The 17,378-nt window shown below is 43.2% G+C and overlaps 2 protein-coding genes and 1 pseudogene across 2 annotated transcripts in view; all 3 read left to right on the top strand.

Moving 5' to 3' along the window:
- The first annotated feature begins 3,662 nt into the window (after positions 1–3,662).
- Positions 3,663–3,989, top strand: LOC145487845 (uncharacterized). Its single transcript, XM_081466637.1, has one exon. It carries the CDS (start codon positions 3,663–3,665, stop codon positions 3,987–3,989), a length of 327 nt encoding a protein of 108 aa, XP_081322763.1.
- Positions 3,990–10,338: 6,349 nt separating this feature from the next.
- Positions 10,339–17,378, top strand: part of LOC145487498 (adenylate cyclase type 5-like) — a 219,901-nt gene continuing 212,861 nt past the window's right edge. The window contains exon 1 of the mRNA XM_081466304.1: positions 10,339–10,496. The gene's annotated coding sequence lies outside the window, so the exon portion shown is untranslated. The remainder of the gene's footprint in view (positions 10,497–17,378) is intronic.
- The window catches only part of LOC145486920 (uncharacterized), a 10,895-nt pseudogene continuing 4,991 nt past the window's right edge, over positions 11,475–17,378 (top strand).

The raw sequence follows: 17,378 nt of genomic DNA, 5'->3' as shown, positions 1-17,378 counted from the left end.
GCGATCCTCCCTGACCAATGCTTCGTCGCTATGATCTGAACTTCTATGAGTATGAGATGCTAATTGAGAGGGAACTTTGCTTATTTTTCAGTGATTTTTTAAAAACCGTCAACAACCTGCTTGGGATCAGTTTAATCAGTTTTTCACAGCAAAAGAATTAAGTAACCGTCAAATTATCGACGGGATGCATTTACCTAAATGAGAAGCTAGTTTCTTGGCCGAAAATTGGACTTACCGCTAAAACAGTTTTAAAACGAAAGCCACTGGATTTTGCAAACGCGCGATCGATGTCGCTGTTGTCAAGTTCTTCATAAAATTTCTCACAACAAGAGAACCGAATGACCGTCAAACTGTCGATTGGATAAATTCAATCAAATTCAAAGCTAGTCTCTTGGCCATACACTGGAAATATCAAACTCTACACGAAGGCATCAATGTCTCCGTTGTGATTTTTTCGATCGAAAAATATAAGCTGCTTAATCAAGTTATTGGTGTTCAGCACTCAGTCGTTAATGCTGTTGATGTCAAGTTCTTCGTAATTTGTTTTCGCCGCAAGAGAATGGAATGACCGCCAAACTGTCGATGGGAGTAATTCAATGAAATTCAAAACTACCTTTGTGGGCGAACAAACAACGTATTTAACTCTAAGCGAATGAGTAAATACCTACGTTGTGATTTTGCCGAATCAAAAATGAAATTAAATTCACCGCGCGGTTCATTTATTGTTGTGGTCGTCATTTCCAAGTTCTTTGTCAATTATTTTCACCACCACAAATTCCAAAGACCGTCCAACTATCGATGGGAAAATTCAGCCAAATGCAGGGCTAACCTTTAAGCCGAACTTTGATGCATTGAACTCCAGTATCGAATGTGTCAATGCCTTCGCTGTGAGTTCGGCCGAGGTTACAAATTCCACTCCATACTGGGCTCAGGAGGTGAGCTCAGTGGAGACAAATTTTAACTGTCCTGCCCCTCCCTCCAATCATTTTTCTGGAATCTGGAAAAATCTAGCAGACACGTGACCAGCCACAACCAGGGTACTTTCTCGAGGGAGGAAGAGAGAGAGCATTACGTCATGGTGAACATATTTGCATCATCAGCAATAGCAATGTTCATTGCTAAACACGGATATTGACACGTAACAATTCATGTTGAATTATCAACTTGAAAGTCGAATTCCCAAGTTGAATTTTGGCGGGATTGGTGCGCCTTTGGTGACTCAACATTCGACTTGGAGATTCAAACTTCATCTTTTGCTGACAGCCCAACTGTCAAGATCATTGTTGACATGTTAACATGAATGTTGATGGATAAAGTTGAACGTTGAACTGTCACTTTGAAAGTTGATGTTTAAAGTTTCAATGATTGTGATACAAAGTACAAAGTTGAGGAGTGAAATATGATGTTGATGTTTGCCAAGTTAATTGTTAGACTGTCAAGTTGAATGTTGTGATCAACTTTGATTTTTGGCGGGGATGGAACTCCATAAATATTGGCGGAGAAATAGCGGTTTTACGTTTTCGCCGGAAGTAAACGTTGACCTCTTGATTGACAGCCCTATGGCGTGTATGTAATCAACCGAGACGATTTTCGTAGGAATTACCTGTACGGATGTCACGAATTGACTACTCAGTTGATCAGCATTGTTGTTTTGACTACCAAGCATTTTTGGTATAAGGTGTTATTCTATTAAGTTATAAGTAAACATAGACCACGTTAAAAACATGGACCAGTTCGAAAAAGCGAAAACAGCCAAGAACAAATGAAAATACATCAATGAGTGAAGAAGCGAAAGTTTGCAACGCGGATGAAGCTATAGCTATTTTATAAGGCGGGCAAAAAAATCGAGGTAGGAGAAAAGAAAGGTTCTGTAGAAATTTGGGAGCTTGACAGCAATAGCGGGGATGTTGACAGACTCCGATTAATCCGATATCGACGAATTGGACTCATTGAGACCCATTGAAATATTATCCATGCACAGTTGACCACGCACAGTTGCTCCACCGCAATTTCTTTTATTTGTTTTCTTCGTCCAGCCACTCTAGCGTTCGTATCCTTTTTCGTCTTCCCCATTTTGCCAGAGTGATCAGCTACAGAAAAAACCGAGCTACAGAAAAATTATCTCTCTGCCTTCGGCGCCTTGAGCGCATTGCGAAACACAAGGGATTTTTGGAGATTCGCGCGTAAATTTCACCAGGAGGTTAACGGTAGAAAACTTTCCCTGCACTGATTGGCTTAGTTATCTGAGAACCCAGTCGAAGGCGTTTGTGGGCGGAGTTTGTTTGCGAGGCAGAAGATTTTTCTTAGCGCTGTTTTCTCGAATAATTTTTTTTTGCCGGAAGCAGACACTTAAAAGAGTTATAACTTAAAGGGAATTTGTTCAATTGCCCTCAAATTTGGACAGTAGCTAGTTTAGCATACAAACTACAAAAACGTTTCTGCGAATTTTCAATTTCGAAATATTTTTTCTTCGGGAGCGATTTTTGTACGGTCACTCTACATTTTTTAAATCCTATTTCGAAAATGTTCTGTAACTTTTTACTGCAATTGAATATGGCAAAACGCAGACATATCTTTTAAGCGCTTTGGGCCCTGAAACCGAGGAAAAAATGAAATTGGCGAAAAACAAAATTCGCTCTGACTTGTAGCTTTCGAAAGGTGATTCGGGCGCTCGCATTTAGTGGTCGTGAAAAATTCTACAATTTGATAGGGGTTTAGGTATCTACCGCTTAAACTGCAAGCGCTACATCGCTTGCACGCGAGACACCCCTGAAGGTATACGGTAACCTTACGAAATTTTCGAAACAGTTAAAAAAAAAACACACGACGTTTCGACGTTCTCGGACGTCATTATCAAGTAAAAAAAAAGGATTTGGCAAGTTCAACATTGCGTTCAATCGCTTTGAATTACATTGAGCGCGCGAGTCCTTCTCCACCTAAAGCTCTCGTGAAAGCGCTCAATCGCTTAAAGAAACGTGATGACATTGTTGCAACCAAACCGGACAAAAGTTCTGGAATTGTAGTCATGGACAAATCTGAGTATATCTGTCTTCTTAGCGCAGCCTCAGTCGATGATGCCACTAAATTTGCACGCGTTGATGACAAACGCCCAAACCTTCGTGGACACACACCGAAACACTATCACCCACTTCTTCAGAAAGAAAAAGATGTACACTCAATCTTACATCGAATACTGCTTGAAAACGTTGCCTCTTCGCTTTCTCCAAAGAGTTCAAGACTGGCCAATCTTTATGGGCTTCCCAAGACACACAAAGCCAAATTGAGTATGAGACCAATTTTATCAGCCACTGAACTTATAACTTTAACCTGGCTAAATGGCTTGAAGAAAAATTGAAAACACTTTCTGTGAACGAGTACACTATTGCTAATGCGTTTGAATTTGCGGATGAGTTTAGTTCCATTCCTATGAATGAAGTAGACGTACTAGTCTCCTATGACATGACGACGCATTTTATCCACGTACCTTTAAGTGGACTATTAACATCCCGGTCGACAAAGCTTTTACCAACTATTGGTTTAATCAAACCTATGATCTTAATCTTGCCGGAGAAAGAGGAACTTGCACAGCTCCTTGAGGTTGCCACCGCCAATCAGCTTTTCAGTTCGATGGTCAATTGTATGAGCAGACTGACGGTGTAGGGATGGGCTCTCCTCTTGGCCCGCTAATGGCCAATATGTTTATGTGCCACCTCGAAGAGAAACTCGCGCGCGACGGTATGGTACCCTCTCTATATAAGAGGTATGTCGACGATACTCTCGCTAGAATGCCTAACACTGATGCTGCTGCAGACTCTCTGACTACACTGAATGGTCTACCTCGGAGCCTGAAGTTTACAATGGAATTTCCTGCTGCTAATATGATCCCTTTCATTGGAATTGAGACAATTAAGAATGGAACAGAACTTGAAACCCGTGTTTACAGAAAGCTGACCAACACTGGTCTAGTACTGCACTTTAAAGCCATGTAGACAAACGTTACAAAATCGGTTTATTGAAGACCATGTTGTATCGCGCTTATGCCCTGTCATCTACGACAGAATCCTATAATGAGAAATGTGCCAAGTTACGCTCTATATTCTCCCCACTTGATTATCCAATTGGCCTCATGAATTCCACTATTAATATGTTTATTCAAAATATTGTAACAAAGCCAGAAAAGAAAACCGATGATGGCAACACGATCAGAATAGTTCTTCCCTTCAATGATCAGATAGCCGCTTATGCAGTCCGTAGGCAATTACGTGATCTCAGCAATAAGATTGCCGTCACTTTACAGCCAATTTTTGTGAGGAAGAAATTTGAGCAAGATCTTAAGCCGAAAGAAATTAAGCCGAGTGTGATTTGTGATCTGTGATCTGTGATCTGTGATCTGTGATCTGTGATCTGTGATCTGTGATCTATGTGATGTAGATTATGTTGGTTATACAGCCCGACACCTTCATCAACGCATTGCCGAACACAAGTATTCGGTTATCGGTAAACACTTTTATAAGCGCATGGTGACAAAAATCTTCTTAATTAAGGCCAATTTCGTGTTCTCAAGAAGTGCCACTGGAAATTTGACTACCTCGTTTACGAAATGCTACTCATCAAAGAACTGAGGCCTAGCCTTAACACTCAGAGTGACTCCATCAGTGCTAAACTCTTTTTTTAGCGTGTAGCATATTTTTATGTTACCTTTTTTTAAATGAACTATTGTTTTTCTTGTATTTATAGAATATTCATACTTTTTTTATTTGATGATGACGTCCGAGAACGTCAAAACGTCGTATATTTTTTAACCGTTTTAAAAATTTCCTAAGCATTTTTGAGAAAAGTTTTTTCGCAGTATTTTATAGGTGAATGTTTTAAAAAGTCGCTTCTGTTTAAAAAATAAATAAATAAAAAATTGTTTTTAGCGGCTCCTGCGCGCCGAAGACGAACGAGCGGAGCCCCGTACCTTAAAAAATTTGGTAACCTATCGATCTAAAAAATGTTGGTTCTCACGCGACTTTCCGTGCGTCCGAACGTCCATACGCCAGGCCCTATACCTTCAAATATAAAAGAGTAGCACCATTAAGGCGGTACTTAACCTAAAATTCTGAAAGAAATTCGAAGTTTTGTTTTTTACGGAACTGGAATCTTAAGGTATTGAAGTTTTATTTTGACAAGTACTGTTACTGTAAGTTTAAAGCTCGTTTTCTCAAAACGAGTTATTTTCGCCTTCTAGAAAAGATATCTTGAGAAGGATTTATTCAATTGAGCTAAAATTTTCAGGATTTGTTATTTTTAGTACGTTCTGTGGGATAAGCATAGAACTTTTCCATCCAGTGCATTCTGTCAAAGTTATGTATTGAAACGTATGCTAGATTTTCTGTATCAGATTTAACTGGTCATCATTTCACGTGCTTTTAACTTTTCAAAAATCTCTATGCTTATCCCAGCAAGCTGTTTGTCTTCTTTTGTAAAATGTAAAAATTATTCCTTTTGATCAGTTCTAGTAGGAGTTATCTTTTCTCAAGTAAGCCCTGGCATTCCCCAGCAGGTGGCAGATTTAATCAGCCGGTGTCAGGTTACAATACAGTTATAGGGTACACAAACATTTTTTTTCATAATCTTCGCTCTTTGAGCTTTTTAAAAATGTATACTTTGCCATGGTTTGGAGTTAACTCTTAGCCACGAAAAAATGTTTGAAACATGGTGTGTTTTTAAGTGTTTTTAGATTAAGTCCCACCTTAACATTGGTAGTCCGGCGGCATAACTCGAAATTTCAGGCAAATTGTTTACTTGTTGATACAAGCATGAAATTTGGCACATTGATAGCAGTCATCGAGCATTTTCAGGTACAATGCCAAGTTGGACGTCTCCTGGTTTCCATGGAAACCACAATTTAGTAAAATTCATGAAATTCCTCTGTTTACCCTAGTTTTATCAGCAAATACTTTCATATCACTAGTTCCAACTTGTTTACCAAGTTCGTTTCGTTTTAGCATACGGTACGTTGCCCCTAACTACGTGTTGTATGGCCCTCCCGTTGGTCAGAACATTACCTGCAATGAAACCTACAGACTTTTTAGATGTTATTAAGTTTTCGTATCACAATAAACTTATTCGCGAATACACTGGCCATTACGTACAAAGCAGGGTAGTAACATATTTACATTTTTTGCCGCAGCTCTTTTTACAGCGACAATGGCCCAGCACTTTACAGCTAGCAGCTGGTGCTGGTAGGGTAATCCGTCGTGGCTGCATGCACCTATCTCTACCGAGATGTGTAGTCAGCCGGGAAGTACCGGGCGTGAAATGGTTGGAATAGTGGCTTGTTCCCACACGTATCCTCGATCCGTGGCGCACTTCACTGGGGTGTTGGATCAGTGCGATACCGCGGGTGCCGTGAAAATCTATAGCGGTTGTCGACGAGGTGTTGTGGTCGATTTTATCGACTGCCTCTGCAGTACAAACGCCTTTTTCAAGTTAGGAGGGTATACTATGCCTACGGTTTTAAGCGTTCGCAACTGCATCTGCCACTCCTGCCAGATCTGAGGAAAATAGTTAGGATACATGGCACTATTTCCAGTGTAACAACAGTCAAGTAATTTACAAATAGGAAGAACTAGTTCCTAGGAAACGCGGCACCTGCGTATACAACAACAACAATAACAGAAGACAACATTTGATCAGCTAGGCAAGAAGCAAGTCCGTAATGTCACTCTATCCCTAACACCTAAAATATTCCAAGATTATTTTTCGAATGACCCAACACCTATTTCTTTAAACATTACCATTACCTTTTCACCCATTAGTACTCACGAATACATATGGTTGGGAATTTATATCTTGCTTGCATTTTTATTGTTTTACAATAGTGCGAGCGTCTAAAAATAGAAATACAAGTAATGACAGTTCAAACTGGCACGGTATCCCTCGATTCCTTTCCTCGGTGAAAGATGTTTTGTAGCATAAATATCACGCTCAAATTGCAATGATGGCAACCTTTCGTGAACAGATTGGTAATTCGCTGATCGTTACTGAGTTCTTGCATTAAATCGTCGATGACTACCAAATTTCTGATGGAGGAATCAATCATAGATTCTAAGTCGCTGGGAACTCCTTCGACGAAGTTGGTGTTTGGAGTAGTTGTCAACATATCATCGTAGGCAAGTTGGTAAATACCGTAGCACCAAATGACGTTTTCAGGAGCTCCGTCGATGAGATCCTTCCCCGATTCAAGTAAACGTTTTACAAACTGACTTTTACCACAACAGGTTCGTCCTGCGACAATTGCCGGAAAGGGATGTTTAAGTCTTGGGTCCATATTTTTAACTGATTCATTGAACTGTATGCTTCAAATTTAGAGCCTATTCCCAAGCAGTCTTAGGTTCAGCCTCTTTCTCGTAAACACGAACCATGTTGGTTGTTTGTAACTTAGCAAACTGTAGCCAATATTTTCGCTCAATGTCTGTCAATTCGTGTACCTAACTTAAATGGTTTGCTAATGGAACTAAAATTTTGAGCCACATCCAGGAATCGGACAGTGCTTGCACGTGAGTTTCTTCATGTTTACGTTACGAAAGTTGGATTAAAACTGAAGAAATTTGTTTCCTTCGCTAAATTTATAGGGCACAACGGGCAGAAAAGGCTCCTAGGGCACCAAATCACACTTGTATTTTTCTGTGGTAGCACGCGCGGGATGCCGAGACGCCAGCGCGCGCGTGTCATTCGAGAGATGTTTTTTCTTATCTAACGAAAAATTAATAGTAAAGGTTAATGATTTCACGGTAAAGGAAATCTCGAATTTCTCAAGCATTTTCCAGAATACAAGATGTCTTTATCCATACTCATTCTGCTAGCTATTTTATGCGGTGCAAACGCTTGCTTCGAGAAGTAGATTATCGACTGTACAAGTGTTGGTCAAAGCTTGGTAGCTGGTAGACCACAAAATGCTTCTTTCAGCAAAACTATTTCGCTTAAAGGAGTGATCAGATTTCTAGCCAGTAAGCGGTAGGTGTTAGATCGTATTTGACGGGCAGAGAGGATGAGACCCATGTTAAGCTTACTAATATACTCCTAAAATTTCATCTCTTTATAATGAGAAAACCACATGACTTCTGTTACTAAAAATAATTCTATTACGTCATCCTACCTATTTTCAGATTATGACGTAACACCTCCAATGACACCCTACACCCCTCCATCCCGATGATGTCACTATTCTATATTTAGATTATAATATCATGATTTTTGATGACGTCAACCTCTGGGGTATTGTGACGTCATTGTGTCCTTGTGTCCCTGTTGCAGAACTGTCTGTTGTATACTACTACTGGCCGCTTAATAGAGGTGGCCGTTGAATAGAGGTTTTAATTACAGTGTATAGCGGACAATTTTTCCGGGACTTTGGCTGCTGGCTGCTGGCGTGGGGGCCGCTTAATAGAGGTTCGACTGTGGTTCAGACAGATGTAAGAAGTATAGAAAGTGTAGACATTTGTACCTACTGTAGAAAGTCTATATAGGTTTACCCAGTCTGTAGTTAGTCCCGTAGAATTTCGAAAGTGACGGGCTCCCCGAAAGTAACATTAATTTTTTACCTCCCTATTGAACCCCGAAAGTAACGCCCCCCTCCTCCCCCGTGCTAAATCCGAAAGTAACGGGGGCCGTTACGTTCGGAATTCTACGGTATGGTGATCTGATGTGAGACAATAGTATTACTTACAGTGTCATATGTAGCTACGCGACCTCGCTCGACAAGGTGAAAAAGAAATCCGTGTGGCTGTTATGCTAGAGCTCGACATGTGATGTTTACCTGACCAGTTGTGGAATAAACTGGTGTGGATCACCACTGAATAATGGTAAGAGTTTTTTCCAAAATCAGCAAGCCAACCGTCTTTACTCTCATGGTACACTGCAATCACCATCCATCAATCTCAATTTCAAAAGGTTATCAGATTCCCTCATTATTTTCCACAATATGTTTCCATGGACACGATCAAAGGCTTTCTCAAAGGCCACACTGGAAACACACGTATACTCTAACAAGCTAACAATTCAGTTTATTCGATCGATTGATGTACCTGCTAGTGGCCAAAGGACCTTTCAATACATAGAGCGACTTCTTTGTGGAAAGTGTTGCAGCCTGCGCTCAAACTTAGCCCATCCATACGTTATCATTGTTATGTGTTTAGCTTTCTGCGTTTTAAACATTTTGTAATGTAACTCTGAAAAGACCGGTGGGGACGAGTATGTATGTAACTCAGTACAATTATCTGTTCAGAGGTTCCTGGTTTTCTCCTAGAGACCTACCTGCTTGTTCCAACCAGCTTGTGGTAAGCTCATCCCTTAGTCTTCCAATTAATTACACCTCCCAATACTTTTTAAGCCACTTTTTTTTTTCTAGTTACACCTGAATCACGTTTTTCTACTTTTGACAGAGTCCTGTTAAGGTGCACACCCCAAGGGCCTGATTACATGAGCTGGGCTGGCCCAGTTAGCCGGGCTGCTTCGGTGTGCCGAGATGACTTTCAGCCCGGTATTACATGAGGCGAGCCAGCCCGGTTGATGGCTGATGCGATGAACCGCGGGAGACCGGAGCGAGCTTGATTTTTGTACTCCCGCTGGCTTAATGAGCCGGGCTGACCCGGGAAACGCGATTACATGGAAAAATCTCAGTCCGGTTAGCCGGGATCTTGGCACAGCGATACCGCGATCTCGGCTGACTGGGCTGGCCCGGTTGTCATGTAATCGCGAAGTTGATTTTTGTTGCGTTTAACAAACGTGCCGAGATCCCAGCAAACTGACACCAGCCCGGCTCATGTAATCAGGCCCTAAGTATGTATCCCTGGATGTACTGCTTACCTTTCAAGAAGTTAGAACTGTTCTGGGTCTTCCTAGTTTTCTGCCGTTTAAACGGGTGTTTGAAATCCTCTTTACTGAAAAACTTGTTAGACTTCCATTTTTGATACCTTTTCACTCGTTTTGTGCAAAATTATTGTTCGTTCATTTTCTTCAGTCATTTTGGACAATGTCTGTCACATATTTCCCATATTCATTATGATCCAGCGAGAAAGGCATTAACGGTGTTATTTTTAGCTGAAGCAATAACGCTTACCATTAAAAATTAATTAGCGCCGCATGTTTTCAGCCTAAAAAGTTAAACGTAATTTATGAGAAGGAAAATACCTTTTTAGCCTGTATACTATTCAGACGAGTAAAATGGTCGCTTGATGCTGTTGCCTTTCGCCGGCTCGGGTCGTTATTGCTGACCAATGAAACAGACGAAAGCCTTTTGAAGTCAGTTACGATGCGAACTAATTTGCCTTGGATAACACAGAATTAGATAACTTTAGCTGATTGGCTGTACCGCGAACGATGTTTGAATGACCAACATTACCTTTGTCAATAAGACTGCTTGATTAGACGCCGAGAATTGAATACAGATGAATGTAACGTCCCTGAACGGCTCGCATCTCAACTTTGAAACAAAGCCTCCGAAAGCTCAGGTAAGAAAACTGATCTCGTAGTGTGACATGATACACTTCAATCTTTTATAGGCACATGTCCAACAAAATGCTGTAAAGAGACCCTTTCATGATAACTCTGCGGCCACAAAATCTAATTTCGCAGTTTGCTTGTGACACACGAGAATTTCATTGACGTTGAAACCAGATTGAATCTCCTGAAATTTACATTTTCCTTTATACTATTGAACAAGTACTGAACGAGGCCTTTTAAAATAATCATCACACAAATAGCCGGCTGTCCGGCCGGCCGGCGGCTATCCCGGTACAATCGCTTAGTTTTATTTCCAGCTCAGTTTGGTGAAACTCCTGTTCGTTCAAGGAGGCGGACACCAGGGAGATTTAACAGCAGAGTCTTGCTTCAACTTCCTAAATTTGAAGTGTTGTACGTAATTTACTGCACAGTTTGACTTCTTCAATCAGAAGTATATATGCATAAACATAATATTTTACTTGCTAGTTATTTCGTATACAGCCCGCTGCTGAATATAAATAAACGTGTATGAAGACGGTCAGCGAAATATCTTGTTCTTCCTAAGTGTTTCAATCACTGGCATAAAAAAACACTGCTATTCCATCGCGTGGAAATTCATTTTAGCGTCATGCCTAAACTGCTTATGGTGTGAATATACCGACTAAGGATACATTTCCTAGGCTTTCGTGTTCAGGAAAAGATGGAAAATTTACATAACACTACAAAAACCATTAACGAAACTCTCTTGGGTCGGTTTTTCATTGGATTTGTCATCGCGGAAATTTGGCTTCGCTTTTTAAATCCGCTTTTAAGCCTGAATTAAAAATGTGAAAGCCACATTATGAGTAAGAAGTTATTATTTCTTTATATGGGATTGTTTGAAATACAATGATGTCAAAAGTAAGCAGAAAATAAACAGACAAAGATAAAGGTTGAATGTAAATTGTGCTGGGCATAGGTTACAAGTTTTGTCTTAGTATCAAGTTTTATGGTGCTTGTCAAAATAGTGTTAACATTTATGGTGTTGATACACTGACTAAATTACATTATTCAGTTCGACTTGACGAGAAACAGTATTTGTGGTTAATGTATGCTTCGTCAGTACTGTGTGTAGCAAAAAACGTTCTTGAGCTTAGAACTTATTAAGTGACTTGGTGAAAAATACGGCCTTGCGAGCGTATTTTGCCAGGTCTGTCTGCTCTTTTCTGAAAAACTTTTCAGTTTAAAATATGGACCATAATAGTGAACGTTTCTCTTCTAAAAAAGAATACAGCTGGACCGACGCTAGTTCGGCTAACTCAGTTATTTCAGACTCAAACCCATTTCACTTCGATTTAGTAATATTTACCATCGACTATTTCGAACTCGGTTGTTTCAAACTCCCCGCAATTTCGAACTGATTTTATGTTTCCCTTGGCCTAAAATCAATCCCATTTATTTCCAACTCCAATGGCATAGTTGAAAGATAAACATCAACTATATCAGAATACAAGTAGGACACTTATTTTATCCCGGGATTTAATCGCGCAGTTTTATCGCCTGGTGTAATTAGATGATGTTAGTGTTCTCTTCCAATCCTTGCTTTGAGCGATTACAGCGATATCCGTGGTTTTAGACATCAACGTGTTACTCCATAAATAAAGGCTGCAGATGATGCATGAGTCATTCCATCGTAGAGCCAAGCGCGCGGGCCGTATTGGGAGAGTTCTTGACAGTAGGGATTGAGCGCAACAGTGAGGTCCATACAAATAAGACTGAGGGTTGATATTCTCCCACAACAATCCCGAGCAAGCTTGGTTAATAAGAGATTTATTACGCGACTGGAGATGTTTATAGAAAAAAATGCCATGATCACGGACTGGCCGCCGACTAGGCGTATATACTCACAGCTGATGTTAGAAAAACCAGAAGCCCGGAAAGAGAGTTGGAAAAAGAAAAAGAATATTTTATATAAATAATAATAATGACAATAACAACAGCAGCAGCAGCAACAGCAACAGCAACAGCAGCAGCACAAGCAGCAGCAGCAACAGCAATAGCAACAGCAACAGCAGCAGCACCAGCAGCAACAGCAACAGCAACAGCAACAGCAGTAACAGTAACGGTAACAGTAACGGTAATAGTAATAATAACTTAATTAATGTGTTAAAATTGTGTAGGCGAGGGATAAACCTCTACTGATAGAGAACACCTACCTAAAAAAGAAATTGCAAAGCCTAAGAGACGTAAGCTATAAAACAACCAATAAATCTTCAAGAGTGATCGCGCGGGATCATTCGGGACGATGCCCGGTTCAGTACTTAGCTCTTATTAACCGACCAGGAGGTCTGTATGGGAGAATCTTGACCGAGGTCGTGAGTACAGACCGAAAGCAGTGAGGTCTGTACACACGACCACGGTCTCCCATACAGACCGACTGAGCTCGGTTAATAAGATGTTTAATATGGCAAACAAGAAAAATTTAATTCGTTTACTGTAACTGGCTTATGCTAACTGACTGAATTTGCTTACAGACCTTGCGAACGGCGATGAGCTGAACTTAAATCTGCCAAAGTTTGCTCCTTCTTTACTTTTTTTCTCTTTACTTTTCTTCCTCGTCAGGCTTTTTGGCACCTCCACTAGTATTTTAGAAGAAAATTGTCAATATTCTTGTATTTTCGTTTGCAACTTTTCACCGCAAAATGTAACCGGTCTAGATGGGAAAATCTAGACCGCGGTCAAAATCGATTTCACCCAATCAAATTCGTGAATTCAGTAGTTCCCAGTCCTTGTGACACACAGCCATATAATAATAAGAGAATGTTGGACCGGCAGTGGAGCAATATGATTGGTTAATTTCAGCTACCGCCCTCTGAACTAACTTAGCTCGGTCCGTATTGTCAAAACTTCGGCCCGATGTTCTCCCAGTACGGCCCTCGTGCATGGTTAGTAAGATATATATATTAATCGGGTGATTGGTGACACGGTAATAAACGACCTCAGAATCTTGCTCTTTCATTTCAGTGAAAACTCAATTTTATTTCATTGAAAGATAGAAAGCTTATTTGATAAAAAAAACTGCAGGAATATGCAAAGGAAAAAAACGGGCAATGTTGAAAACGAAAAGATCCGTTTGGCGAGTTTTTTAAAGATCAGCCCACCTCAGTTTTGACCGAGTCACGCGACATCTACAAACCAACTCCCTCCGCCAGTACCGGTCAGCGGTACTAGGACTCAGCATGCGTTTTTATCTGTTGTTCGTAGCGTGGCGTCCGCCATATTGTTACTGTTACTCGGCTGTTAGTTTTATCCCAGTTTGATTAAAAGCCTTACACGAGCCGGTTGTGCCTTGGTTCTTGCCTTATCTTCTTAACTGGCGTGGTGGCAGCGTTCGGTTCAACCCAACCCGCATTTTCGCCGTAGAAAGCCTCTTTTCAGCCTCGACCGCGTGAGCCAAAACAGTGCATCCTTCGCTGTGACAACACGTCCGGAGTTCTACATCGTGTGTTATGGCGTCTACTCACCGCGCACCGAAGCAGTGGTGCCTCTCCAAGGTGGAAACAATCAATAGCTTTGAAAACTGGAAGCAAAATCTACTGTACACACTATCCTTAGACAGCAACTTCGCTCCCTTCCTCGCGGATGGGTTTACATGGTTGAAAAAGACCAAAGGCCAACCGCTTCGAGGACTCGAAAACGATGGCGAAACTGTACCTCTCTCTCGACGCTTAACCGCTCGTCGAAAAAAACAACTTCCTCGAGCTTATGCTGGGACAAATCGCCAATTACTGCCCTATTATTTCGCGTAGCATGCTGGTAAAAAACTCAACCTCTCTTGAGTTCATCTGGCAAGCTATTCGACAACACTTTGGATTCCAGGTCATCGGCGCACAACTTATCGACTTTTCTGACATACACCTTCCGGCAGATGAGCGCCCTGAGGACCTGCACCAACGTCTCATGGCCTTTGTGGAGGATTCCTTGCTGCGTGCAAATGGCTTAACCCACCATGGTAAACATGTCTTAGAGGATGAGGAACTTACTCCCACTCTCGAAAACTTCGTCGTCCTTACCTGGCTACGACTCATTCACCCCAGCCTTCCTCGATTGGTCAAGCAGCGCTACGGCACGGAGTTGAGATCTCGCACCCTCGCCTCAATTAAGCCAGAAATCTCACAAGCCCTTACCTCTCTCCTTGAGGAAATCCGCACCTCCGATGACGCTAGGATCCTGCGTGCAGCGGTAGCTGACGATTTTCGTAGCCCCCGTCCGGGTGGCAGGAGTAACTCTAAGTTCCGCACCAGACAACCTCGTCAGGACAAGGTCTGCCCCTTATGCAAGCAAGCCGGTCGCTCTAACACAAACCACTTCCTCAGTCAGTGTACCTTCCTCCCTGACAATGACAGGCGTTTCATGGTAAAAGCGAGACAGATCGTTGGCATCCTCGACAACGAACCAGACACCGACTGCGACCTCGACCCTGATCCTCCAGTTCCTGATCCCACTTTGCCTATCCCAGATGTCGTAGCCTACCGTGTACAGACCCGTCAGTCTCCTTATATGGATGTCTTTCATGCTCACCGTGTTGTCCGCGTCACCATTGACAGCGGCGCCACTGGAAATATGATCCGTCACTCTACCGCGAAACACCTCGGATGTCCTATAATATCAAGTGCCCAGTCCGTCCAGCAGGCTAATGGCTCTTCTCAGCTTCAGGTGGTCGGTGAGATACGAACAACCTTCACCCGCGACAACACAGACTTAAGGTTCGAAGGTCTTGTCGTAGAGGATCTTGTTGTTGAAGTACTCGCCGGGACCCCCTTTATGGAGGCAAATGATGTTGCTGTGCGTCCCGCTAAGAGAGAGGTGCTCCTTGGCAATGGGTCTGTCTACACGTATGGGTCCAAGTCTCCACCCAGCCCCCTCCCAACTGTTCGTAGGGCTTTTGTTCTCCGTGCTCCTACTCCTTCCAAGACTGTTTGGACCGGAGAATTCTTGGAAGTACAGCTGCCAGACGATGCTCCTCCTGATTCAGAGTATGCACGTGAGCCTCGTACTGATGCACCAAGTTCACATAAACTCAAGCCATCCCAGTTGTGGCCGCAGCCTAGTGTCGTTTCAAGTGTTGCGCGGGCCATACGCATACCAAACCTGTCAACCGAGCCTCGCACACTTAAGCGTCACGAACACTTCTGCCAAGTCACTCCTGTCTTCGAACCAAAAGAGGATCCATCTACAGGCCCGTCTCCTGCTCAGCGTCCGTTACCACCCTCTAATTCCAGTCACTCCGCATCCGTTCAGGTAGACCCAGACAGCATCCTACCTCAGGCCATCAGGGCCAATTTCCAACCCCTGCTTAGAGAGTACGACTCCGTATTTGACCCCCAGTTCCCTGGTTACAATGGATCCGCAGGCCCTTACCAAGCACAGGTCCACATGGGCCCTGTTGAGCCACCACAGCGGAAAGGTCGCCTCCCCCAATATGCACGAGATAAACTCGTCGAGCTCCAAGAGAGGTTTGACCACCTAGAGCAACTCGGAGTCTTCCGTCGCCCCGAAGATGTTGGTATCACTGTAGAATATCTAAATCCTTCTTTCCTGGTAAAGAAGCCCAATGGCGGCTCTCGTCTCGTCACCGCTTTCGCTGACGTAGGCAGATACAGTAAGCCTCAACCATCTTTGCTGCCTGATGTTGACTCCACCCTACGACTCATCGCCCAGTGGTCACACATCATTGTCACCGACCTAACAAGTGCCTTTTATCAAATCCCTTTGGCCAAAGAGTCCATGAAGTATTGCGGCGTTCCCACTCCTTTTAAAGGAGTACGAGTCTACGTTCGTTCCGCTATGGGCATGCCCGGCTCGGAAACCGCCCTGGAAGAGGTTATGTCCCGCGTCCTAGGCCCCTTGCTACAAGATGGATCCGTGGCCAAAATTGCGGATGATCTATACTGTGGCGGCAACACACCCCAAGAGCTATTATGCAACTGGAAGAAGGTCCTACAAGCCCTACACAAGTGTAACCTGCGTTTGTCTGCCCACAAGACCATCATCAGTCCCAAGAGCACCACTATTCTCTGGCTGGATCTGGACTGTTGGTTCTCTCTACGCCAGTCCCCACCGCCTAAACACCCCCGCCACGTACCCTGAGCCAAGCACTGTTGGTCGATTGAGATCCTTCATTGGGGCATACAAGGTCCTCTCCCGCGTCATCCCAACGTGCTCGCGTTACCTCACTCCCTTGGATGCTGTAACGGCCGGTCGTCCTTCCCAGGAATCCATAAACTGGACCGATGATCTAAGAGGTCCATTCCGTAGTGCTCGGAATGCCCTTTCATCTGCGCTCACAATCAAGTTACCCAGACCTGAGGACCAGCTATGGATTGTAACTGACGGAGCTGTCAGGGACCCAGGAATAGGTGCTACCCTCTACGTGACGCGCGGAGACAAGTTGCATGTTTCCGGTTTCTTCAGCGCTAAGTTGCGGGGGTCCCAGACAACGTGGCTTCCATGCGAGGTAGAAGCCCTCTCCATTGCGGCTGCTACTAAGCACTTCAGCCCGTATCTTATTCAGTCGTCCAAGAAGGCCTGCATCCTTACTGACAGTAAGCCCTGCGTCCAAGCGTACGAGAAGCTCTGCCGTGGGGAGTTCTCTGCCAGTCCTCGTGTATCCACTTTCTTATCTGTCGTAAGCCGCTTCCAGGCTTCTGTAAGGCACGTCTCAGGCGCTGATATCCTCCCGTCAGACTTTGCAAGCCGAAACGCCGCCCCCTGTGAAAACGACACCTGTCAGGTGTGTTCTTTCATCACTCGAACTAGCGACTCTGTTGTCCGAGCCGTGTCTGTTCAAGATATCCTCCAAGGGAGCGTCCGCCTTCCCTTCACCAGCCGGCCCGCCTGGTTGGCTGTTC

This window comes from Orbicella franksi, chromosome 5 (genome assembly GCF_964199315.1).
Source record: "Orbicella franksi chromosome 5, jaOrbFran1.1, whole genome shotgun sequence".
NCBI lineage: Eukaryota > Metazoa > Cnidaria > Anthozoa > Scleractinia > Merulinidae > Orbicella > Orbicella franksi.
The sequence above is the reverse complement of the archived record's forward strand: the minus strand, read 5'-3'. Positions and strand labels throughout refer to the sequence as shown.